Source organism: Wyeomyia smithii, chromosome 3, assembly GCF_029784165.1.
Source record: "Wyeomyia smithii strain HCP4-BCI-WySm-NY-G18 chromosome 3, ASM2978416v1, whole genome shotgun sequence".
Lineage (NCBI taxonomy): Eukaryota > Metazoa > Arthropoda > Insecta > Diptera > Culicidae > Wyeomyia > Wyeomyia smithii.
Genome location: NC_073696.1, coordinates 137,807,977 through 137,835,726, shown reverse-complemented (window position 1 = coordinate 137,835,726; position 27,750 = coordinate 137,807,977). Strand labels below are relative to the sequence as shown.

Sequence of the window (27,750 nt, the reverse complement as noted above, 5' to 3'; positions counted from 1 at the left end):
TACTTGGCCATACATATTTGATATTCAATCTATGTTGCATGCTTCGTATTTCCTTCAAGAGTTCAATTGTCGACGACATTAACTCCTCGCGAATAAAAATAGAGGAACACTGATGATGAATTATTGATCCCTTGTTGTTGAGAGCTAGTGTAACGGAGGGTTTACTATTTGACCATTCGAAGTTAACAAGAATTTCCCGTAGTTATAAACACCGTTATGGACCAGAGTCAGCCGCTAGCATTCAGAAGAACAATTATAAAATGTAGTAGTCTGTCCAATCCTTCACTTAGAGGTCCCGGGTACTAGTCAAAGTTTTCGCCATCAATTACTTGACTTTCCATCCAATCGTCAAATCCGTCTCTTTCTGACCACAGCAGCCCCAAACTGCTTGCAAACTGTCTGCGCACAGCTACGAGCAATGTAACCTAGCCCTTGCCTGCAGAACAGAACCACAACAAAGTGTACAATATAGATGTACTAAATCGTAAATCGATTCGAGCAGTTTTTCAAGTAACGTTCGCACCACAGAACACAGCAAATGGCCTACGATAAGTGGAGGTAAGAGAATAGACAACCTAAACACAACAGCACTAAAACCGTCTCAACATACAAGAAGAAATTCGGGTAGTTCTCGAATCACTAAAAAACCCAGTTAGCAAACGAAATATCTCACAATATTCAAGACTTTTGTCAAAAACTAACTCTTCCAGAGAGCAAATATTTACTTATCTTTAGAATAAACGCCAGCTTATTGAGGGTTTTGCACTTGTTCACAGTAATTTCATCATTTAAAGTAGACACAATAAAATTTCAAATAAGCCACTTCCAAACAGTGTTGCCGGATGATTAAGTGCAACTTAAGTCCAGAACTAGTGATGGACGGTAAAATGGCACATTTAGTGAGCACGCAATAAGAAAAACAGCAGTAAAGCTGAATAGTGCAGTCTGGGTTAAAGGTGACGGAGACAAGTGAGCGGCCACGGTGCAAGTGAAGAAGTGGCCCTGAAAGGTTAATTTTTAATTTTTTGGTTCAAATTTTCAGGTCTCCAGGATGAGGACAAGAATAGGCGTAATCAAAAAAATCAGTGCGCTAGCCAATAAAAATGCCAATGAAGCATTGGGGAGAAATAAACCAAGTGAGTATTTAAATTTGCCGATATCGCAGCGGATATTACATCAGAAAAATTATAATATTTTTGACCCACTTATGAAGGGTTAGCAGCAGTGCAACCCCAATGAGGAAGCCATACAAAGTATAGAAGAAAACGAAGACGGACTACACTGAGAGTAAATTATACCGACCGACGAAGCTTAGTTAAATACTTTATTTGACAGAGGCCACCGTTAGCTGAGCGAAGCTGAAGATATCGACATGAAAAATAAAAATAAAATGGCGTGAAGAAATATGAAGAGTCGCCGAAATTATGGAAAGCTTTTGATGGACAAGTGTCAAAAAAGCGTGACGTTACTTGGAAGAAAGAAAAAAAGTGGGAGGGTGGTATTCAAGACACGACCGCATGACGTTGGACTACGGTATTCTTATATTCCATCAAAACGAATAATAGAGAGAATTGCAACTCTAGTATTTGCTGCAATTTTATCTAACAGTGCATTTCTGGATGCTGAGACGTTAAAACGTTATAAATAATAATATATACTAAAAGAATGGATATTTTTTATTTAATCGCTGTCATTTCATACATATTCGAATCAACCTTTTGTTTGCTGCACTACAAAAACAATCATTTAATTGAGCGAATTGGTAAAATTTTCCTATCTAAGCAAAAAGCAAACTTTACGAAACTATCTGAAATTGGAGCCCAGAACGATTCAACCGAAAATTTTAAATTTGAAAATTGTTTGACATTTAATCGATAAAACTCATGCTAGGTTAGTTCCAGCCCAGCATATAACTTCATGTATTTGAAAAAAAAAAACGTTTGGTTCAATAACTCAATATAGCAAGAGCTCAATCACACGTTTTTCGGTAGTTGTTATCAAGGTTTGGGCGAGTGACAGGAAAATATCTTAACTTCTTCAGTTGTGATTTAGAGCATTTCTAATTGTTTTGTTATTTTTCACGATAGCGACAAGTTTGTTTCTTTCTCTGTGTGCGAGAAACAAAATCAAAACCGCGCACCGAGAAACAAAAACGAAAATTTAATGAATGCTCATTGAGAAAACTTGCAACTCTTTTTACCAATAACTTATGATACTCAAAAGAACCCGTTTTGATCTAAATCAAATTTCTAGTAAATAAGTGTTGATCATTCATAGGTAGTAATTTTTCCTCGATGAATAAAGACTGGCTGAAGAAGTTAAAATCGCTGCTGTAAAATCAAATTCACAACTGTGTTCGTTAAGACGTTTTAATATTTTCAATGACAATAATAATCTTCGATAAACACCCGCTATAGTTATTCACACACATGCTATAACACGCGTTAAAACTATTCATACACACGCTGTAGCTATAACTATCCATACACACGCTATTCCTTTCCATACATCCGATACAACTATCTATACACACGCATAAGCTATCCAACCATGTGCTATTACTATCCATACAAACGCTATAACTAATCATTACACACGCAGTAGCTATCCACACACAAGCTATAACTATCCGTACACACGCTGAAGATATACACGCAATAGCCATAAAATGCTACACATGCTAGTGTCTTACACACGCTATAGCTAGCCATACACACGCAACAGCACCATCCCTATCATCGCAAATGTCATAGCAATACAGATGCACATACGCTATATGTGCACACTGCACACATACCCAACGTTTTCACCCAACGATATCTGAATTGGATTACCGCTGGTGGGGTCCAACTCAGATCGAAGGAGCACCGAACTGAATGAAGAAATGCAGCTTCCCACTACCTCCGCCGCTGCTGCCTGATACCACCGCTCTGGTTCTGCTGCAGCTCAGTTTGGCCGCTGGAATCAGCCACCGCTGCTGATTATACAAGACCGGCCTGGTGGCCTTCCACTTGTTAACTGATGAGGCCTTCCACTTGCTATGAGACGACACAGGCTATTATATAGCCCAAAGCAAAAATCCATCCGCGAGCAAACAAGAAGCGAGCTTGTGATTGGTTGAATGTGCACGACTTTTAACACAACTTTTAACTAGTTTAGTATCGAACACATATTTAAATTATTATATGACAATCTTGCGCAATATTTCCCCTATCAATCAAGCCATTGGTGTTTAGAATCTGTTCAGTGGTAATGATAAAAGAAGCATTTTAAAACGGTGTTGAAACACCTGTTGCAGCTACCGAAAGCGAGCTCGTTATTGGTTGAAAGCTGTGAGACTGTTTACAAAGTCAGATCGGTTGTATCCGTTAGTGTCGACTGTGCTTGTGAAGAGAGGTGGTGATTGGTTGCTCGGTATGATTTAGACAATCGATGTGATTTATCAATTTTTCAATAGTGTATCTCGAACAATAGGTTATTTTTGTTACATAAATTCAACCGTAAAAGAATTTCTGATCGGTTGATGCCAAAACCTCGAAATTCTGAAAAGAAATGACTGATATATAAGCGCTCAAAACCTGACCACTTTTCCCTGGTTTTCCCCGGTTGAATTACTAGATTTTCAAATTCAGGTGCCTAACTTCGATATAGACGTTAGTCCAACGTCAAAAAAAAATCAAATGAAAAGACGTTGAAGAATTTACGGACAAAAATGTCCTATTGTGTGAGTATACGGGAAACAGAGGTAAATAATATACACGGAGCATTTTTTATATAAAATGCGAATTTAGCATGGGATAAAAAGACAAAGTACAAGCAAGTGCGAGGCAGATGTAAGAGGAAAAATGGCCAACGGTCCAATAAAAGACGAACGGGAAGTAACAAGGAGAGCAATTAGAAATAGTGAAAAACTTTAGATGACAAAAATGTCATGGAATAGGGAACAGATGACTTATGACAGTAGGAGCGATTTTTCGGAAAAGAGGGCTAAACCTACCAGACAAGAACTGCTGACTTTAGGTGATTCAGACCATTCTAACTTTAGTAAAGGACGAGCGAATGTGGACAACGGGGGTGGTTACCCGGAACGATTGGTGAGAGTGCAAATTGAGTGAAAGGAAAGCAAGGGAATAACCGGCCCAGAATGATTGAGAGTGCGAATTTTTATTTGTTTCCTAACCTTCTTATCTTTCAGGAATCTCTGAAGCAGGCGGTCGCACCTTCGGACGGAAGGGGGAGAGGTATATGCAAGGCGTTTGCATAATAGGAGAAGTGTAAGTATGACGCAGGACAAAAGATGGACAGATAAAAGTTGTTAAATGGGGGAAAAAGGAGGGATCGAAGTTCAGTAAAATAAAAAAAAATAAGAAAAAAAGGGAGGATTATAAAACGGTTACAGAAATACAGAAATTGTAAATCAGTTGATTGAATATCGAATTACATATTAGAGCATTCAAGAAGAAAATAGGCGAGAGGACACTCTTGAAAATCGGGTTTTATGTCGGAAGCGACTTATTGTGTGAAAACAGAAAATTATAGGGAAATGGAAAGGAAATAGTTAAAGAGAAAGCAAGAAGACGAAGTAAATATGTAACTATAGCAAAGGAATAATGCTATTTTATGAAATCGAAGAAATTTATTTGAATGACGGGTGACAGGGGACGAAAAAAAAAACACACCAAAAATCAAAGTTAGGAAAGACAATGAGATAAAGGAAAGAATGCACATTGGTAGGATATGTTTGTAAATTCTGATAAACCAAATATAAGCACACAAAAATAATATATTGTACACTTTAGCAGGGGAAGAATATCGAAAGTCTGTTAACCGAAAAAAGAATACGGGCATAGATTGTAAGTAGAAGCGTAGAACAGAAAAGTAAAATGTAAGAAGCCCGTTCGCGTGTGACTTGGGTTATTTAGCTATTCACGGATTTCTGATATATATATATCATCTAAAAGAGTGTAATTTTCTGAGCAAAACGTGATTTTCAAAAACTTTATATCATCATTCTTCGATTTTTAAATGAAGAATAAAAATTCGCGCAAAATCGCTACAATGACAGTTGGTATATGGGCGAACTGTCATTGTAGAGATTTCAAGCAGGTTTCGAGCAGTTTTTAATCGAGAATAAATCTTTCAGATGACATAAAAAACTGATATAGCTAAACAATCCAAATAAGTTTAATCAGCAAGTGGAAAATATACCAAAAAACCTAAATTAATCCACCTAGCGGTCAGACTCAGCCTTTCTCATTCAAACTTATTATTTGTAAAAATAGATTTACATAAATGCTTAAATCCAATAAATGTTTATCCACTCTTTGGGTTCTAAAATATTGATGTTGTAATTAAAGTATAAAATATGAAATTTGACGTAATGTTAGTACTTAAGAAATAGCGAAATAAAAGCAATGACTCTTAATTTCGAACAATTTAATCACGAGCGATGCCGTGAACGTTCAGATAGTACGATACCACATTTAAATCATGTTGAGGCCATATATATTGATCGAAGCAGGTAAAGTGTTGAATAGTCTTTGAATTTCTGTTCTTTCTAAAACTTTTAAACAGCATATCAAATTGTTATGAAGTTTGTTATTTGTAAGTTTGAGAGATGACTCATTTGTAGGACACTAGTTATGTTCAAATAAGTCGTGTAGTACTTGAGATAATAGACTTTCGTTGTGTTACAAATTAAAACGTAACGCTTGCTTAAGCTTGATTACAATCAAATGAAAAGGTAACGTATGGGGCAGCCAAACTTTGAAACCACGTGTTCTATCATAATTCATCAGTTAACCCTTAACTAGCCCGTTCATCTGATATCAATATTGTTCAAATCGGTTGTGTAGTTTCTAAGATAATGAAGTTTCGTGATTTTCACATTTCGATACATTACAGACGAAGTTACAGTCCGATTACTGCAAAATTCAATGGGAGTTATGAGGTAGGTAGACCTTTCATTTGATACTAATTCTGTGTAAATCGGGTCAACCATCTCTGAGAAATACGAGTGAGTCCAAGTAAGTTGTCTTGGAATATGTTTTATTTCATAGCTGGATTTCACATTTTCAAACATAACAGGCAAAGTAATAATCCGTTTGAAAAAAAAAATCATTAGGGTCTTATGGGGCAACAAGACCTTTCATATGACACTAATTTTATAAAAATCGGGCCAGCCATCTCTGAGAAACATGAGTGAGATTAAATAGTCTCCAGAACACGTTTCTTTCCATAACTCCTGAACCACATGTTCAATCTTCATAAAATTCAAAAGTTAAGGGTTTTTATGGTAGCCCGTTCATTTGAAACTAATTTTAATCAAATCAGATGTGTGGTTTCTGAGATATTGATGTTTCGTGATTTTTACACTTTTATACATAACCTCTAAACTAGAAATCAGATTACAATAAAATTCAATAGGGTCTTATAGGGCAACTAGACCTTTCATTTGCAATTAATTTCATTGAAATCTGTTCGGTCAGACCATCTCTGTGAATAGTGAGTGCGAAAAAAGGTGCACATACACACGTACACACCCACACACAAACATATACACCTATACGTGCTTATATGCAGAAAATGCTCGATTCGTCTAACTGAGTCGAGTAGTATATGACATTCGGCCATTTGGATCACTTTTCTACCTTTTAATTAGCCAGTGATCGTTAGGAGGAAGTCAATATGTTAACTTTCATTATGTGATTTCACATTTTCATGAACAACGGACAAAGTTACAATCCGATTGCAATGAAATTCAATAGCAACCTATTGGGCAACTAGACCTTTCATTTGACACTAATTTTGTGAAAATCGGTTCAGCCATCTCTGAGAAAAATGAGTGAGTTTAAACAACCTCAGGATAACTTTTCTTTACATAACTTTTGAACCATATGTTCAATCATTACGAAATTCAAAAGTTAAGGGTTCTGGAGACAGCCCAATTTGAAACCAATTTTATTAAAATCGGTTGTGTGGTTTCTGAGATATTGATGTTTCGTGATTTTTATATTTTGATACATAACCTCTAAACTAAAAATCCGATTACAATGAAATTCAATAGCAACCTATGGCGCAACTAGACCTTTCATTTGCAATTTATTTTATGAAAATCGGTCCAGCCATCTCTAAGAAAAATGAGTGAGAAAAAAAAGTTGCACACACATACACACACACACACACATACACACATACATACATACATACAGAAAATGCTCAGTTCGTCGAAAGAAGTCGAGTTGTATATGACATTCGGCCATTGGGACCACTTTTATACCTTTGGTTTTTCCAGTGATTGCTATACCTTTCTAGGAGAAAGGCAAAAAGAATTGACGAATCATAAGCAAACAAATATGTGCACCACTTGCTCAGCAGGGTTAGTATTTAGAAGTTCGAGAAAAATTTGAGACAAGAAAGTACGCGATCGCAGCAACAACACGGAGTTACCGGGGTGTGTTCCGGTTCGATTGACGACGACTATGGGGCTCAGGAATGCGGAGAGACGAATAGTCGGGTGACAAAGGCCCGTGGGGGTCCAGGAGTGGCCGAAAAAGGAAAATTACTCACGCGGACCCGTAGAGGTGTCGGAATACGCCTATTCTCGATGCATGAGAGGTTGTAGCATAGTCACTGTTATACGAATTTAAATCATTCAATTTCACTTAGTTTCACTGTTCAATATTGCATGATAGAATTGAGAATCAGACGCTTGTATACGCTTGTCAGCAATTTCAAATTCCCTTTTCTTAGTATTTTCGTCTCACTAAATACCGAAGCGGGTGGGGAAGCAAATCTGCGATTGGAAGAACGGAAGAAAGAAGGAGATAAAATCATTCACGCTTAAGCCATAAATGATCGTGTTGAAGTGGTTCATTACTTCCGATCGCGGAAACCGAATACCGCGCAACTTATCTGAGGGTTTTCGGAACTACTACTCGTCCATTTCAATTCTGATCGTGAACGAGGCAGTAGTGTGACTAGATTAGTTCGCGTGCGTTTTTTGTAAGTCTTTTGTTCAAATGTGAGAGTTCTTTCAAGTTAAGTTTTTCCGTTTCGTTAGGGCTTCGCTAGTGCGGTTAAATTAGGAGTGCGGTCTACGGACGCTTTTTCGTGCGTTATTGTTACAAAAAGAAGGTAAGAGGTTTTAAATGTGTGTACGACAAAAAATGCTGAAAACCCAAATCAGCCGTTGTCGGCTTCTTTTTTGGTTTTCTTTTCGCCTTTACTAGCCGCTGCACTGGCGCGACGCTGCCACCCTCACGCTTCTGACCCACGACGGGATTGGAAGTTGCTGCTTTGGGTAAACGTTGGCACTTGCGATCAGCCGGCAAATGACGCCGTCGATAAGGTTCTACCGACACCATCGCGTCCCATTGATCGACGCCATCGCTTCTCATCGAGTGACGCCATCGCAGCTCATCGATCGACGCCAACGACGCCAATCAGAGCAGCAATCAACGCAACAAGTCATCGACGGTAGGGCTATTAATAGCACCGACGGGACTGCTTTATCGACCGTGAGTAAAAATAGCTCTATGAGCCGGGCCCGAAAGACACACAACAAACCTTCTTAGTAGAAAGCTTTCGCCGTCCAGCCGTCTGTTGGACGAGTATTTTGACCGCACGGTAGGAGTAGATAGGGAAGCACACAGAAGCAAGGAAATAAAATGTGATCACTGACTGTACACGCACTAACCCGTTAAACTCAAGTAAACCCGCAATGCAATAAATGTAAATTTGTGTAAATACCTATTTTATATAGTATATGCTTCCCAAACAGGTAAATCTTTTCTAGGGGAATTCTCACATTCGCGTACGTGTAGTTTATTTCGTTGTTCGTTCTTATTTTACTCCGGGTGGCTTTCGGGAAACAGCCCTACTATTGCCGCTGAATCGAACAGAAAGATTTGGCGTTGGTGTTCCGCTTGTGATGATAACGCTTATTTTTCGGACACTCGTGTTTTTCGTGTTTCGATAAGACGGTAGTTTTTGGCTAAGCGGAGTAGTGGTTTTATCGTACGCGCGGCGGAGTAATTCTTCATTCAACAATTGCTACCGTCTCTCTATGTCGTTTCGGGACAATTCTTCCACAACCTGCCCTGAGGTTTAGGTTTCGTGCTGGACAAAATTCAACACGACGAGTAGCCCTCTCTAGAGGTGGCGCTTAAGCTACTCGTTTAAACGTCCTGGAAAGTATTTAGTAGACGGAAACACATCGCGGCCGTGGGCCTGCTACAAGGCATTTCGATCGTTAGGCGAAGTCAATTGCGCCGCATTGAGCAGTTTTGAGAGGAATAGGCATTGGCCTACCTTAACAAATAAGGGCCAATCTAAGATTGCAGCCCATAATTAGAAACAAGAATCGGGCGGAATCGCACCACATTGGTTCTGTTTGCGCACATAGCGGTGAAGCCAGAGCATGTGCATACATATACCTTAAGCGTGTTTCCAAAAGAGCGCATAGCACGATAGCCTTGAGATGTGCTAGTGGCCGATCAAAAAAACAAACAAACAAAAGAGCGCATAACCGTTCGCGGGTGAAGAGAAACCCTGCTAAAACTCGGGCAAGGCTATGCGGGTGATCGTTTATTCAAAATTATCAAAGTTCCTGGTAGGGCAGCAGGAGTTGCCTTACATCCCCTACATCTAACTAACCCGCGGTATTTACCGGTAGAGCTCGACGTTTCACGGGAACTCTATCATCGGAGGCGGGGTAGATGTAACGGCCCCACGCGTTCTGTAAAAGCCTACAGGGTTCTGTCACATTAGGTGACATACTTAGAACCCAGAAAGAAGCCGGTTTTCTACCGCATTCTTTCGACGTTGCCACAGCCTTCAGCTGTGCATGAAAGTAGGTCAGAGCTTGCTTACTGTTGAAGCCAAGTCTTCCGCTTGGCTCGGGTGACGAAAACCGCCACCCGTAAGCACAATTAATTAAATCAAGAGCCCGCGGTTAGATACCTTATAGGCCGGTAACTCGTCACCGCGCCGCGAGGGTGAGTTACCGAAAAAAATGTTTGTAAACAAAATAGAGTGGCGAGCGCACGGCTCACCACTCTCGGTAGAGTATAGTAGAGATAGGCCAAGTAAAGGCCATTAGAGTAATAAGGATAGGCAGTGATTTCGCGAGGGGAAATTGTCTCTCGCGAAATACACTCTAGGGTCAGCAGTAAATTCTCGTGTAACACCCTAATCAATCGGAAAGTAATGGAGATTCCGTACGGTCCTTCTGACCATACGTACAAGAATTCGGGTGATCGTTTATTCTAAATTATCACAGTTCCTGGTAGGGCAGCAGGAGTTGCCCTACGTGCAAAAAAGGAAGAAGAGGAAAATAAAGCCCAGGAAGGACAATTTTACGGCGCAGGGATAGCTGACTGCTTATTGCGATTCTTAAGATTTATAGCATTTTCAAACTTCAAACGCGTTTTTCTCAAAACCATGTTTGCAAAATCGGCGAGCAGTAGAACTGAAAAAGTTTACATCCGGTTGACTCGAAATTTTAACTGTAGCTTCTTCATTAGATTATCTAACACACGATTTCGGCGATTGATTAAAAACAACAAAAGTTATAAACAATTAAATTCGATTTTTTTGTCGAAAAAGAATTGTTTTTTTTTCAAACCATTGCCATTTTGCGAAAAAAAATTCTAAAACTATAATCATGTGTACTTCACTAGCGACACTTATGTAGATAATGAAAAAAATTTTGTTTTGGTAATAGGTGGCGTTGGGCACGACATCTACTGCTCGCCGCGGGAGAACTTTCAAAAAAAGCGGTTCACGGCAATCGCAGCACAGCCTACATTTTGTGAAACAAAATTGCAAAAAAACTTTTTCTTCTATTCTCCGAGAGTTGCTTAATCCAATGATATATTATTTATGGTATATAAATTATTATTACATCTCAAATGTCCTTTGAAAAAAAAAAATCATTAAAAAAGCCTCGTTTTTTGAGCATTTGGTGGATATTACCCTTTAATCCGCGTAGTAAAAATCCGGCCCTGGTTAATTTATAATGTGTGATTTTTGTAGAAAAATTTCAGATTCATAAAAAGTAAGTTTTTTTGAAAAATTTTACTTATAATCATATTTTTGATTTGATTTTTTCAAAAAAATTCTTTTTGTCTCACGGTGTATATTTTTCGAAGACGTTGTACCAATCAAACTAAACGTTCTGGCTTAAATTTTTTTTGCTCTAGAAAATTCTAACTTTTTTGTTTCTTATTCCTCGATGATCGAAAAGCCATCAATGTTTAGTTAGTCTCAGCCTCAATAAGTTCAACAATGTTGAAATCTGCTGCTTGTGAAGGCCACACGAAATGCTCAAAATATTCTTCATGATCTTCGCATCACCTATGATCTTAGCAGTATCGGCAGGCGCGTGTTCATCTTGGAATATGCTATCTTCATCCGGAGAGATGGACTGCATCATTGAAAGTATGTATTAGGGTGGGGAATCATTATTTAGAAAAAACGAAACTTGATAGCACAAAGCCAGAGCCAAGTTTTTTTTTATTCTATTTGGAGCCCCAAACAATCCTAAATTTATTGGAAGTTGATTGGTTTAGTCTCCGCTTGGCGCATTGCATTTCAAATTTATATGGTGATTTGTATGAAAAAGCCAACGTTTTTGCATTTTCCATTCTAAAGAGCTCAAAGTGGCTCAAACTATAGGTTTCATGACATCAAATGGTAGGTTTTTGATGCCTAACAACTTGGCCGAAGACATCAAAGAGCTAGGGTTTCCCAAAAAATACTGGAGCTGTTCAAAGTTGAGTATGTCGAAATTTATGTTGCAAATCATTTTTTTCTGCCAACACTGCCAGTGTACCGGCGTTATTCTGATTTCCATCAGAAGTAACCTCTGTAACACGTTGTAGATTCTACCTATGCCTAGACTATTGACAAAAATTTGTTTGTTTGATCCCGCTGAGTGTATAAGCTCGTTACGACAGGTTACTTCTGATGGGAATCCTACTGGCAACATTGGTAATGTTGGCAGAAAACAAGATTTTCTGCATTTAAATCGACATACTCAACTTTGAACAGCTATAGCTCTTGTTAGCAACATCCTAGCTCTACAGTGCCTTCTGCAAAGTTGTTGGGCATCTAAAATACTATACTTTTACATAATGTAGCGCAATATTAGATTATTATTGAGCTCTCTAGAAAGGTAAATTCAAAAAAGTAGGTTTTCCCATATAAATTTTCATACAAATTTGAAATGCAATGCGCCAAGCGGAGACAAAACCAATCGACTTCCGGTAAGTTTGGGGTTGTTTGGGGCCCCAAAAGGAACCAAAAAAACTTGGTTCTGGAAAATCGATCACTTTTCCCCACCCTAGTATGTATATAGTTTATCGTGAATAGGAAAAGAAAATTTCATCATCTGTTCAAATACTTGATCGTTTAATATCTGTTGATTATCACTAGAATTAACTTTCCCTTGAATGGGAATGATAGAACCGCGTGCATGTCAAGATATTATACACCACACCATACCCGATTCTCCTCCGTAATTGTTAGTATGAAAGAAGCTGTCTTTGTTGTAGATTTCTTCTAGTATGCGCCATACGTATCTTCGACTAGTGGCTGGAAATAACGTAAAAGACGACTTGTCAGACCATACCACCTTCTTCCACTGAGTAGCTGTCTATCCTTCGTGGCTCTTACACTGCTGCTTCCGGGCAACAGCATTTTTATGTCTTATGAGTGGCTTCATGATGGCTGCTCAACTATGGATGATCATTTGGGTGGCATCGTCTCATCTGAGAATTCTTTGAAGAGTTGTCGTGACTTGCCAGTATTATAATAGTAAAAGATAAAGTCGATTGAACTATCACTTTGATGGGTTGCCTGGTCAAAAATATCCACTTTATGAAATAGGCATCACTGATTCATCACTGATTCATCACCGTTCATTACCTTATGTTGAAGATTGTTAAGTTTTATAAACAGTCATTGTGTTGGCATACTCCCAGATCCAGAAGCTGTTTTGCTTGCGAAGCGAATAGACGCATATTATTTCAGTCCGTATCGATTCGCACGTATTTGCTCAACAATACATTTCGGTCACGGTTTTGTTTTCGGGTCAGTCAGTGCCGTGGTGATAATAGCCTGCGCACAGCAGCAGGAATTATATCCCGCACCGCCGGGTGCTGGCTACATCGCTAGCAGAAAAGTGATCCAGCCTTGGTGACAATAGCCGACAGTATAGCGGTAGAAGAACTATCCCCCGCATCGTCGCATCCATCCCCGCTTGCAGCACGTGAAGCCACCTCTGTGACAATAGCTGACAGTCCAGCAGTAGAGCACTCCCCCGCGCACCGCCGGATTCTGGCTCCACCGCTTGCGGCACGGAGAAGCGTACGGCAGAACGTTGGTCAGGATTATCTTGATAAGTATTGTGTTTCATTTTTTAACCCTTTAACTACCACTGACTATTTTTTTCATTTTGAACCATTATATTTGAACAAATTGTTTTTTCATTTAGTAAACTTTTTTTTGATTCCCCTCCATATACGGTTTTTTTTACCGCGAGTTAGCGGTAGAGCGAAACGCTCCCGCTAAAAATGGACAACATGCAGGTGGAATTATTCTTGGATGTAGAAACAAATGGGGAAGAAACCGAAATCTCCCCCACCACCTCCCCTCTATCGTCCCCTCTACCGTCCCCTTTACCCTCCCCTGTACCTAGCCCAGTACCGAAGGCTCCGGAGGTACAGGTAAAAGCTTACCCAGATGCCGCTATTTTTTTTTTTATAAAATCTTTATATCTGGTCAAGGTTTATAAATATTTACAAATCATTCTTAATTCTACACCTACTTATTAACTTCGAGGAAAAATTTACAACTGGAAACTGAAATTTCATTCTTATCTGTATCAATGATGTATTGAACAAAAGTGGCTAGATTATTCAGAATGTTAGATTTTTCGTCTCGATTGAATTTAATTAAATCAGGAGCAATCAAATTGTTAAAGGTCAAATAGCGAGCTTTTCGTGAATCAAATCTTCTCCTTAAATCCTAATAAAAAAGTTCCATGTTTGGTTTACTGCGAAACATTTACAAAAAATATGTTCCAAATCTTCAAGAAAACCGCAAAGTTGACAATTTGGATCATCAACTATTCCATTCCTGAAAAAATGAGCCTTGTTATTAATTTTTCTATTTACAAATAAATATAAAATTGATCTTTGACTTGAACTCAGTTTCTTCGATGATATATTCAACCAAATTTTACGCCAGTTCCTCTGCTCTTTCAATTCTACAGTAGGTTTTGGTAGTAATTGTAGTTTTTCGTCGTACCATTTATAGATTAATCCTGGTTGTGTCAATGTTTGTTTATAAGCTAATTCCATTAATGGAGGATAAATGTAAGAAGTTTAACTGCTAATTTACGATTTGGAGGATTACAGATATTTGGCAAAATAAGCTCTTTAAACAAATCTGTCTGTAACGAATATTTTAAGCAATTCTTGATAAATAACTTTTCACATCGAATTTCAGGTGCGTGTAAACTCATGCCACCTAATCCTTTTTTAATATATAACTGATTGATAGGTATTCTTATTCTCCTTCTTTTCCAAATGAAGGAACCTATACAAGACTTTATCTTGCCTAAATAATTATTCGGCAATGCTATTATTGAGCTTGTATACCAAATTTTTGAGAGAGCAAATTGGTTAACAAAACTGATTTTCTGTTCAATATTTAATAATCTTGAAGAGTGCGCAATCAAACACAAATTCAGGTTTCTTGTTATTTTTTTCCGATTCGTTTTGAGTAAATTGTTAAAATTATTGTCAAAATCTATGCCTAGAATTCTGATATTTTCTTTCCTTTCAATGCCCTCTAATACTACTCCTAGTGATAAATACTCTGATTTATTCAAATTTAATTTTGCTCCCGATACTTTTTCAAATTTTTTAAATGTTTCTATTATCTCGCCGTATTTTCTAGCATTATCAATTATACATGTTATGTCATCGGCAAATACTGTCAATATTTCATTTTGACCGTTACATATTGATCCTAGTTTTTGTATAAAGGGTTCTAGCTGTAGCACAAATAAAATCATTGAGAGAGGATCTCCTTGTCTCACAGAACGAGATATTTTAATTTCGTCAGACAGATTACCATTGATTAATTTCCAGTTAGTGATTTATATAAGTTTATAAATCTAGGATTCAATCCCATCTTTAATATTATATCTTCTACGTATCTTGGTTCTACTCTGTCGAAGGCTTGGGCTAAATCGAAGGATATTACTGCAGCTGGTCTTTTTTTAAAAATTGAATTGGTTATCTCATCTCTTATTGCACAGAACCCTTCATGAATTGTTTTATTTTTGTTCGAGCACTTCTGATATTCTGTCATTAAAAAGGGCGTTACTTTTATCAGTCTATTTTTCATTACTTTCGTGAAACATTTATAATCAAAATTAAGAAGCGAAATTGGCCTAAAACCATCCAAGCTATCAACTGTAGTTTTCTTCTTGATTGGTACAATAATACCATCTGAAAACTTCTTTGGAATGTTACAATTTATTGCATCATTCAAAACAAAAGAAAATTCTGTTTTTATTATTGGCCAGGTTTTAACGTAAAAATCTCGTGTTAAACCATCTAATCCGGGGGATTTTTTTGATTGACTTTGTTTTATAGCTATATTTATTTCTTCCTCTGTTATATCTTGCATTAACATTATATTTTCGGGTAATTGCATGTCAATTGTTTTTTTGTGGAATAAAATCAGTATTTGGAAACAAATTTACAGTAACGGAATATAGCTTCTCGAAATGCTGGACTATTATATTGTCGCGTTCAACTGGATCTTCAATAATTCTTCCGCCTATTCTTATGAAATCCATAGCAGTATTTTTTCTTCTTGTGTTTGAGACTTGTAGTTGACATGTACTAATAGTTTTATTCTCATTAAACAAAGGGTTTGGTCTGTAGTAAAAACTGGAAAATTCTTCTGTTGTTGTCTTGAAAAATGAACCTATTTTCGGTTTAGCATACTCAACCCACCAATTTATCCATGAATTATAATGTCTTTTTTGTCTAATCCAGTACTACCACTTATAAGCAAAGTCATTCAAGTTCTCATCTGTTAAAGCAATATTTTTCAAAGCCCATATTCCTTGACAATATTTTATTGGGGTTCTGGGGAAATTTAATCTCATGACATACACTTTATGATCAGAGACCGCCGCAACTTGAAAATGAGCCGCAGATATTTTATCTTTCAACTGCTTATTTACATAGATTCTATCTATGCGCGAGAAAGAACGATTTCTAATGAAACTATATTCGTTTAAACCTGTATTTTTAACTAACCAAGTGTCCACTAACTGCAAAGAATCAATTAGTCTTTTCAGTGATGTGCTAAAATTTCTCGTTCCAGAAGAATTCTCTGCACGTATAACAGAATTGAAGTCTCCACCAAAAATTACATATTCAAAAGCCGATCTCATGAAAAAGGGTAAACGATTGCTGAAAAATGCTTCTCGATCGGAATAATTAACAGTCCCGGAAGGGGCGTATATGTTACACAAAGTCGCATGTCCCTCAAATCGTGTTGTCAAAATTCTACCGTCTAAACTTCGCTCAGTGTTAGAAATTTTAAAATGTCTTTTAACCGCAATTGCCGTACCTCGTCGTCTTTCATCTATATTGAAAACCATGTTATATCCGTATAAATCAATTCTTTTGGATTCTACCTCTTGCATAAATACTACATCAATGTCTAACAATCTAACAAAAGTATTCAAAGCTTGTATCTTATTCGTTGTAGATATCCCATTTAGGTTGATAGTTGCTATTGTATATGTACGAAGATCGTTAACGTTGTCCATTGAAGAAGTCGTTTTCAAAACTGATATTCGAAAAATATTACATTTCGATATCGTTCCCGTCCTGTGTTTTCTCGGCGGGTGGAGCCATCTTCCTTACAACATCCAAGAGCGTCAAATTTTGTCCTCCCTCGTTTGATGTTTCAAGACTGTCTCGTCCACGTTTTTGTGCTACCATTACAGCTGCTGCTGAATCGCGATGAGTCTGGTTTAGCCGGTTCAGATTTACTGCACTCCTTCCTGAAATTACTGAGTTGGCGTACGTATTGGGGAACAGCGACGAGGGGGTGGAGATGTGGTGCTCGTACAGGCTTTGATCCTCAGATGGATCCTGACCTGTTTGCAAACGTTTCGAGATTTGATTCTTGTTCTGTGCGACTTCAGAGCACTTCTTGGTCGGATGAATAGGTTGTTGACATGATTTACAGGTATGCTGCTGATTTGGATACGTGATGAAAGCGAGTTCATTCATTATCCTCACATAAGAAGGAATTTGCTTTCGAATCACCATTCTAACCGTACGTGTACCGTTCTTTTTTCCCTTCAATATACCCAGATCCCGCTCGTCGTCTTTGATGCTTAATACTTGTCCATACTGCTTCAAATTGTTCATAATTACATCATTGTTTCATTGCGGCGGAATATCACGAACTTTTACATTTACTCCGCCATCTACCATTGTCAGACGAATAGCGTATTCGTGGTTCTCAACGTTGATCACGTGTTTCGCGTCATGGGTCTCGACATAACCTTGAGCGATTTCTAAGCTGGTCGTTTCAATAAAGATACGATTTCTTTTCGGTTGCAATGAAATCACTTGCTCATGTGTCATACACAATTTTCCTCTAAGAAAGACACTATTTCCGTATCACGAATTTGTCTGGGAATATTCGTAAAATCGATGATGAAAGTATTTTTTCTCGTATAACTACGGTCTGCCATTGCTTCCATTTTAATCGAGTGGCTGAACAGTTGCAATCACAAGACTAGTGTGTAACAAAAGAAACTAAATCCTTTGTTAAGTAAAACAATATCGATGAGCTAATCTCCGAACGTCTGCTCGCGTTAAAGGTTCAAGAGAGACTGCTATAGGTCCATTTTTTGTCTTTTTCCGGCCCATGAAGAAGCCGTTAAACATAATACAAATTGGCAAGGACTGGCAAAAAAGTTATCGGCCGTAACCGAAATAACCAAGGTGAGACCGAATAAACTGCGAGTTGTCGTGAGTAGCTTGAAGCAAGCAAACGCGATTGCTAGCTGCGAGCTCCTTACGCGAGAGTATCGCGTGTACATCCCTGCCAAGGACGTGGAGATCGGCGGTGTGATTACCGAAGGGAATCTCACAGTCGATGACATTTTTCGTTATGGGGCTGGCTGTTTCAAAAACCCCTTAATGAAAAATGTAAAAATACTGAATGTCAAGCAACTGCATTCAGTATCCATCGTAGAAGGGAAGAAGAAATTCTCCCCTTTGGATTCCTTTCGGATAACCTTTGCCGGATCTGCTCTGCCGAACTACGTCCTTTTGGACAGGGTTCGTCTGCCTGTACGCCTGTTTGTACCGCGGGTCATGCATTGCCAGAACTGCAAGCAGTTAGGTCATACAGCCACCTACTGTTGCAACAAGGTATGCTGCAGCAAATGCGGAGGCAATCATGCTGAGACCGCTTGCAACGAGGACACTGAAAAGTGTCTTTACTGCGAAGGAACTCGGCATGACCTTTTGGCATGTCCCGCGTACAAACAGCGCGAGGAGAAAATAAAGCGTTCCCTCAAGGAACGATCAAAGCACTCTTTTGCAGAAATGCTAAAGAGAGCTGAGCCACCCTCGACAGGAAACATCTTTTCCTTTTTGCCAACCGATGAGGGTACATCTGACGATCCCGTCGAAGGGTGTTCTTATGCCATGCCAGAAGGTTCTAGGAAGAGGAGAATAATAAAATCTCCTAATCTTTCTCGCAAAGGTCGTAAGATAACCCCTAGCGGAATGACCAATAAACCTACGCAAAAAGGAAGCGGTGAAGAAAAACCGAAGCAAGTACCTCCCGGTTTTAATTTCAAATCTAACCAGGAGTACCCACTGCTTCCTGGGGCACCAAAAACCCCTCGTGCACCTATTTCTCGATCAGAGGATAAAAAAGAAACAGGGTTTATAAATTTCTCTGATATTGTGGACTGGATATTCAAAACATTCAACATAACAGATCCCCTTAAAAACATTTTTCTTGCCCTTCTCCCTACAGTGAAAACATTTTTGAAACAACTAGCAGCAACTTGGCTCCTCATTTCAGCTATCATATCTTTCGATGACTAATACGGCGAAAGAGGTTAGGAATTTTATCACTGTATTACAGTGGAATTGCAGAAGTATCATCCCCAAACTCGATTTATTTTCTCATTTAATAAACACTTATAATTGTGACGCTTTTGCGCTTTGTGAAACTTTCCTAAATTCAAATAATCAACCCAATTTCCACGATTTTAACATTATCCGTCGAGACCGAGACTCACATGGTGGAGGGGTACTTTGAGGGATCAGAAAGTGCTACTCCTTTTTTAGAATCAACCTCCCGCGGATCTCGAATATTGAAGTCGTTGCCATTAAAAACAAATATGAATGGAAAAGACCTTTGCATTGCTTCGATATATATTCCTCCATCCGTGCGGATTGAACAGAGGCATCTTTCTGACATAGCAGAATTGCTTCCCGCACCTTTTTTGATTTTGGGAGATTTTAACTCCCACTGTTTGCAATGAGGATCGCAATACGACGACGCCCGATCTTCTTTAATTTGTTACTTGATCGACGACTTCAATATGACACTTTTGAATACTGGGGAAGCGACACGTGTACCTAATCCTCCAGCACGTGAAAGTGTGCTTGACCTATCCCTTTGCTCGACATCACTAGCTTTAGATTGCCAGTGGAAAGTAATCAATGATCCTCACGGTAGTGATCATCTTCCAATCGTTATCTCAATTGCTAATGGTTCAACTCCCGCGAATCCAATCAATATGTCATACGACCTCACACGTAACATTGATTGGAAGCGTTATGAGACTAGACAATTTGTCTGAATGGGCTCTCAAGCTGGGTATCGAATTCTCTCCGGAGAAAACTGAGCTGGTCGTTTTTTCGAGGAAGCATAGCCCAGCTCAGCTGCAGCTCCTACTAACGGGTAAAACGATCTCTCAGGTTTTAGTCGCTGAATATCTCGGGGTCTGGCTCGACTCTAAATGCACCTGGGCTTGTCATATTAGGTATCTAACACGAAAATGCCAACAGAGGATTAATTTTTTTCGTACGATTACCGGAACCTGGTGGGGTGCCCACCCAGGAAACCTTCTGAGGCTTTACCAAACAACAATATTGTCTGTAATCGAGTACGGGTGTTTTTGCTTCCGCTCCGCAGCAAACACACATTTGATCAAACTGGAGCGAATACAATATCGTTGTTTGCGTATTGCCTTAGGTCGCATGCAGTCGACCCATACGAAGAGTCGTGAAGTGCTAGCGGGTATTCTTCCGTTGAAACATCGTTTTCGGAGTCTCTCTTACCGGTTACTTATTCGATGTACGATCATGAACCCATTAGTAATTGAAAATTTCGAGAGGTTGGTCGACCTTCAATCTCAATCCAGATTTATGACTTTATATTTTGACTACATGGTTCAAAATATTAATCCTTCTTCACACGATTCCTCCAATGTCGCACTTTTAAATACTTCTAATTATGCTATATTCTTCGACACCACCATGAAAAAAAAAACATTATTGGTATCCCGGATCAATTACGACCGCAAGAAATCCGTAAGATTTTTTTAAATGAGTTTGATAAAAGCTGTGAGCTGTGATAAAAGTTTTTATACTGACGGATCTAATCTGGATGAGTCCACTGGCTTCGGTGTTTTACACGAAAATTTTACCGCCTCCTACAAACTCGATGCTCCTGCTTCCGTGTACGTCGCAGAACTTGCTGCTATTCAGTACTCTCTTGGGATCATCGAAACCCTGCCCATAGACCACTACTTCATCTTCCCAGACAGTCTCAGTGCCATTGAGGCTATGCGATCGATGAAGACTGTGAAGCACATCCCGTATTTCCTGGGAAAAATACGGCGGTTTTTAAGTGCTTTCACAGATAAAAATTATCAGGTTACCTTAGCGTGGGTACCTTCTCATTGTTCGATTCCGGGCAATGAAAAGGCTGACTCTTTAGCTAAGGTGGGTGCTATTGATGGCGATATTTATAGTAGACCAATTTCTTATGATGAATTTTATAGTATTTTGCGTCAGAGAACACTCAATAGTTGGCAATTATCATGGGATACAGATGAACTGGGACGGTGGCTACATTCCATTTCTCCTAAGGTATCGACGAAAGCATGAATCGAGGGGTTGGATGTAAGTCGGGACTTCATTCGAATGATATCAAAACTTATGTCCAATCACTACACGTTAAACACGCATCTTTTTCGTTATAAGGCTTGTGGACAGTAATCACTGCGTTTGTGGCGATGGCTACCACGACATCGAGCACATTGTTTGGTCGTGTGCCAAAAAATCTGATGTTAGGTCCAAGCTAATAGATTCCCTTCGGGCCCGAGGAAGACAAGCAAATGTACCCGTTAGTAGGGACGTTGCGATACCACCGATACTAATACAGAATCGATCCTTCTACTTCCGATACTTGGATATTTGGTATCGATGTTCTACCAGCGATACTTCATCAATATCGATACACACCTCTCAGTATCGAAAAGACTCAAAACAACCCTGTAAAGAAGAACGAACGAAGCAGAAAAGCATCAGCAATGCCAATTTAACAGAAAATTCTATAGATTAACCTACGGGAACGATCCTTTTCCTTTTCGGTCATGCAGATCCGAAGGTAAAATCTACCAAGCCATGCAAGCGGCTCTTTTCGAAAACAGGGTCAATTATTAAGGAAAAGCGTAATCGACTTTCGACTAAGTTTCTGCAGATGCTGGTGTTTCTAGATTCAGTAAATTTATAGACCATTTCAGGAACTGACAGGTGTCACGTATTCTGCTGTTGATGATGTTGCTTTTACGTACGTTATGTCAGCGGTTCCGAGCTTTCTGTCAAAATTTCCTTCATAGATTGAGTTCAGAAACATCTTGTAAAATGGTCTATATAACTGGTTTAATTGAATTAAACGTTTTATCTTGAGGAATAAATAATAAAAAAGAATTATGACTTATATTTTGAATGAACTGGTATCGCACAACGATACATTTAGGTATCGATACGTTAACCTCGATACTATCGCAATATCGGTACTTGCTCTCGATACAGGTATCGATCCTAACTATCGATGTTTAATGGTATCGCAACGTCCCTACCCGTTAGAGACATTCTGGGAAGTGGTGATCTCCAGTATATGTCAGAGCTATACTGTTTTTTGAAAAATGCGGATATTAAACTTTAAAACAAACGTTTTTTTTGGTATCTTATCTGATTACTCATTCTTCTTTCACTGTAAATCGGGTGTAGCGATGACTCCCTCTAACAAGTTTGTTTTTACCCTGTAAAAATAGAATGTATTGTAAACACTGCTCCGTCAAGCTAACGCAAATGAGCTAGAAAATAAACAACTTTAAAACTTAATACTCCCAGATGGTCTCGAGTTACGATGCTGGCCTAACAAGCCAAGTAGTCGTAGGTTCCGGTTTCGGCTCGAGAGAGACTGTTAGTGTCTGTAGGATCGTAGCGCTAGCCCCGCAACTGTCCTGTACATTTAACAGTTGGCTGCGAAGTCTGTTTATAATAAACAGGAGGTCGAGTTCCGAATCGGAATGTAGCACCAAGGCTTTGCTTTGCTTTGATTGTATGAATACAGCAGATTCGCATTTTTTCAGCTCGTGCATTAACACTATTCGATAGTTTTAATAGCAACGTTTCGAGTACGTTCGCAATAGCATGATTTAAGGGCAAATTTACGCTCAATCACAAAATCAATTAAATCGATAATCACCCAATTCTCGACAGAAAATATATTTCCGGATCCGTTCAAGTATTATACTTTTTTCGGTTCATTTAGAGGCAAAACTCAACTGAAACAATTTTTTGACAACGGTAAACAATGCATTGCAAGAAATCATTCCTTCTTGTATATGGCGTAATAAAAAAGTTGAAATACGATTACGAGTTTAATCATCGTAATACAGAAATTTTAGCTTTAATTTTAACTGCGATTTTCCAAATTTTGGTACTAGTTTTTTACTATCACTAGGGATAGTAATGCATGAAAAATAGTCATCCAGTACGAAAAAAGTATGTGTAATATGTTTGAGAAATCAAAGAAATGTAAAAATCTCAAAAAGCTGCGAGTTTAAATATTTAGCATAGATATAAAAAAGTTTGAAGTTACAAGTAAAAAGACAAACGTTAAGTCTACATAATTAGAACAAAAACAACATAATGCAACATTTTTATCATCGATATTAAAGTAAAACACATTTTTTACATTTTTTTGATATTATTTATGAGATGATCCGTAATCTATTTGTAATTAATACTTTTCCGACAATTGTGATTTTTGTGTACACAGACGCATCCTCGATTATATAATATCTGTATATGTATACATAAGTTTATACCGAGGAGTCATTCATATTGATGCAATCTCCATAACATAAAACATAATCTGAAGCATTTACTAAAATGTAGTAACAGTTTTAGAAGAATTTATACTTTTTAAATGATGCAGCGTGCAGCATGCTGGACCTAAATTTCTGTACGAAAATTGTGCTCTGCTTACCCGAAAATTAAAACTGATACTAGTGGAACCACACCACTAGGTAATCACAGAACTAGAGGTCTACAGAGTTTTCCTAATGTAGATGTTGTAAAATGTTTCAGAAGCATCAGTAAGCCTCTATATATGTTTATTCAACTCATCTATATCGTAGATACTTTGATGAAAAATTTTTAATGAAAAATGTGGTAGTGCCAAAGGGAATGACAAAAAATACCAATTCATGCTCCATTGAATTTGGAAAAATATTAAAAACGATAAAACAATAAACATTATTTCTGACAACCGAAGAATATTTACGAGAAACATGGTCTCTCCGCACAAGTTACTCCAGGTTTGCAATTTATGCCATCTCCAACGTATCCTCGTGGACAATGTCCACACCTCATTCCAGCTTGCGTATCATAGCAGTGCACACCTGCAGAAATTCAGAGTAACTAATTGTTAGTTCTGGTTATAAATATTACAACTTATTCAAAGCCATACCGGGAAAGCAAGGATTACTGCTCTGACAGCTTTCCCGCAATGGTTCAGGTGCCTTCTGACACCCTGCGCAGTTCTCAATCAGGCTTCGTAATTGTCCGATTTCATCCCTCTGGCGTCGAATTTCTTCACGTAGTTCTTTCACCAACGCAATTAGTTCATTCAACGATTTTGATAAGTTTTCTAGAATAATATAATACTGTATAAATTACCTACCTTTTGATGTATATTAAAAATTACCATCACAATCTCCGTGTATAATCGGGATATCACCTCTGTTATTAGTGTTTCTAACTTCAAAGCGTTCTTCACGATATCTCTCATTTCCTCGATGCCAGTTTCGAACATCTCGCTTTTTATTCCGTTCATATGGGAGTATACTTTCAACTAAGCGAAACAGAAGAATTTTTTTCATTATTATATTTGCTTTTATATAACTAAATAGGGTAAGTTTTTTTTAATATTTGTCCAACAGAAAGATTCAATAATTTTTCAATTTCAAAAACTAAATCTGGATTGGAACAATTAAAAGCTACTTTAGAACTAGATTTCAATATTAGAGTTGGGATTTACCTTGCTCGTAAACAGATTTCTTGTTCTTCAGTAACTTTCCTGTTGATCCTGTTTTTTGTGAATGCTTACGTTTAAGCAAATTCTGACAACTGGTTCTTGAAAGTGCGTTTTCTACAGAGGAGTCCAAATAAAGCGGATATTTACGTTCCCTGAACTGAAAAAAACATAAGTTGAAAAAGTTGTAAGCACGTTCGTAAGCATGTTTATCGTAGATCTTGAGTCATCGCAGATCGTTTGTTTTCAAGTCCACGAATCCATCTTATGATTCTAATAATGAAATCGAAGGATATTATTTTCTGTGTAAAAAAACCATCAGTGTATTTTTGATTTGCAATGTCTCCAGACATTGAATTCCCGAGAAATTCTCATTTGCCGAAAGGGAAAAAATATTAGTAATAAGGTTTTAAAGGAAATTTATAACTATAAGGTAACTTAGCTTAAACTAATGAAGTTGCCAGTGGCCAGAATCCGACCACAAACCCCATTTTTAATCCAGATGACCACTTGCCTGATAATCATAAATTCCATCATAAAATTGCCGAACTGCCTAATCTGGGTATTTCGATGGCGGAGATGGCGACAGTTTCCGATCAACAGCCTAAAGTGACAAATATCATATAATACGATTTAGAGAAGCGGTATGATACCCGGAGGCCAGAAATAATCTTCAGACGGCACCATTTTAAATTTTTAGATATTTGCTTCCGGTTGATGGAAACCAGTCTAAAAGGGACAAACATTACCTAATGTGAGTTTTTCTGTAACCGGGATGATGTTCAGAGGCCAGGAATCAACTCCATACTTCATTATAAGATCCGGTTTTTGGAAAACATCTTTGAATGAATTTAAAAGGTTTTCTGAACACGTTTCTTTTCATAACCTTCGGACTACATGTTCAATCATCATAAAATTCGTTATTTAGGGATTTGGAAGACGTTCATTTGATACGTATTTTGTTCAAATCGGTTGTGTACTTTCTGATATAATGGAGTTTCATAACTTTTACATTTTTATACATAACAGACAAAGTTACAGTCCGATTATAATAAAATTCAATAAGGTCTTATCAGGCAACTAGACCTTTCTATTGCAACTTATTTCGTGAAAATCGGTCCAGCCATCTCTGAGAATTGTGGGTGAGTTCAAGCAGTCTTAGAAACATGTTTCTATTTATATGATTTTACATTATTATACATAACGGACAAAGTTAAAATCCAATAACAATAAAAGTCAATAGGGTCTTATGGGGCAATAAGACCTTCCATATCAAATGAATTTTGTGTGAATCAGTCCAGCCATCTCTGAGAAAAGAGAGTGAGTTTAAACAGTCTTTGAAACATTTTCCTTTGCATAACTTTTGAACAACATGTTCAATCATCATAAAACTATTTTACAAATGATTCAATAAACAAGCCGTTCTTTTGATACCAATTTCGTTCAAATCGGTTGAGTAGTTTCTGAGATAATAAAATTTTAAGATTTTCACATTTTGATACATAACCTTGAAACTAAAAATCCGATCACAATGAAATTCAATAGGCTCTAATGGGGTAATTAGACCTTTTATTTGCAATTGGTTTTATGAAAATCGGTCCAGCCATCTCTGAGAAATTCGACCGTTACATACACACACACATACACATACACACACATACACACACACACATACACACACACACATACAGAAAATGCTCAGCTCGTCGAACTAAGTCGATTGATATACGAGATCCGACCCTTTGGAGCACTTTGATACCTTTGGTTTTTTCAATGATTGCTATACCTTTCTAGGAGATAGGCAAAATGTAAAAATCTCAAAGCTGCGAGTTTAAATATTTAGCATAGATATAAAAAAGTTTGAAGTTACAAGTAAAAAAACAAACGTTAAATCTACATAATTAAAACAAAAACAACATAACGCAACATTTTTATCATAGATATTAAAGTAAAACACATTTTTTACATTTTGGCCTTTATCCTAGAAAGGTATAGCAATCACTTGCAAAACCGAATGTATCAAAGTGCTCCAAAGGGCAGAATGGCATATATCACTCGACTCAGCTCGACAAGCTGAGCATTTTCTGTATGTGTGTGTGTGTGTATGTGCAGAACTTTATTCTCACTCACTTTTCTCAGTGATGGCTGAACCGATTTTCATGAAATATTGCAAATGAAAGGTCTAGTTGCCCCATAAGACCCTAATAGATTTTATTTAAATCGGATTCATAGTTTAGAGGTTATGTATCAAAATGTAAAAATCATGCAACATCATTATCTCAAAAACTACACAACCGATTTGAACAAAATTGGTTTCAAATGAACGGGCTACCTGAAATACCCTTTTGAATTTTTTTTTTAAATAACTTTCGAATTTTATAAAGATTGAACTTGTGGTTCAAAAGTTATGAAAAGAAACGTATTCTGAAGACATTTTGAGCTCACTCATGTTTCTCAGAGATAAAAATATTAGAATTAGAAATATTGAACAACCGAAGAATATTTACGAGAAACATGGTCTCTCCGCACAAGTTACTCCAGGTTTGCAGTTTATGCCATCTCCAACGTATCCTCGTGGACAATGTCCACACCTCATTCCAGCTTGCGTATCATAGCAGTGTACACCTGCAGAAATTCAGAGTAACTAATTGTTAGTTCTGGAAAGCAAGGATTACTGCAATGACAGCTTTTCCGCAATGATCCAGGTGCCTTCTGACACCCTGCGCAGTTCTCAATCAGGCTTCGCAATTGTCCGATTTCATCCCTCTGACGTTGAATTTCTTCACGCAATTCTTTCACGTGATTGATCCGAATCAGTGAAATTTACTGTGCAAATCAAACTGAATGAGGCTCGTAGTGATCGATCATTCTCATTGTACAAGTTTGAGTGACTCAATAGTTTTTTTATGATCAGTTAGAAAGACGGTAGTGGCTTTTGTTGTTTGGTGACCATGCATACCACTGCATCTCCACAAAGATCACAAGAAGGAGACGGTAAGATGGATAAGGATTCACCTTGATAAGTGATGCGATCATATGAGCGATGAGTATATTCAA

General features: G+C 37.9%; 1 protein-coding gene across 2 annotated transcripts in view; it reads right to left on the bottom strand.

Moving 5' to 3' along the window:
- Positions 1-27,750, bottom strand: part of LOC129731353 (cartilage oligomeric matrix protein) — a 531,272-nt gene that overhangs the window by 316,484 nt on the left and 187,038 nt on the right. For both annotated transcript variants that reach the window (XM_055691254.1, XM_055691255.1), the window contains exons 6-9: positions 24,700-24,853; positions 24,367-24,513; positions 24,130-24,309; positions 23,944-24,061 (exon numbers count right to left, since the gene is read on the bottom strand). In XM_055691254.1, coding sequence (XP_055547229.1) covers positions 23,944-24,061; positions 24,130-24,309; positions 24,367-24,513; positions 24,700-24,853 — 599 coding nt within the window. The remainder of the gene's footprint in view (positions 1-23,943; positions 24,062-24,129; positions 24,310-24,366; positions 24,514-24,699; positions 24,854-27,750) is intronic.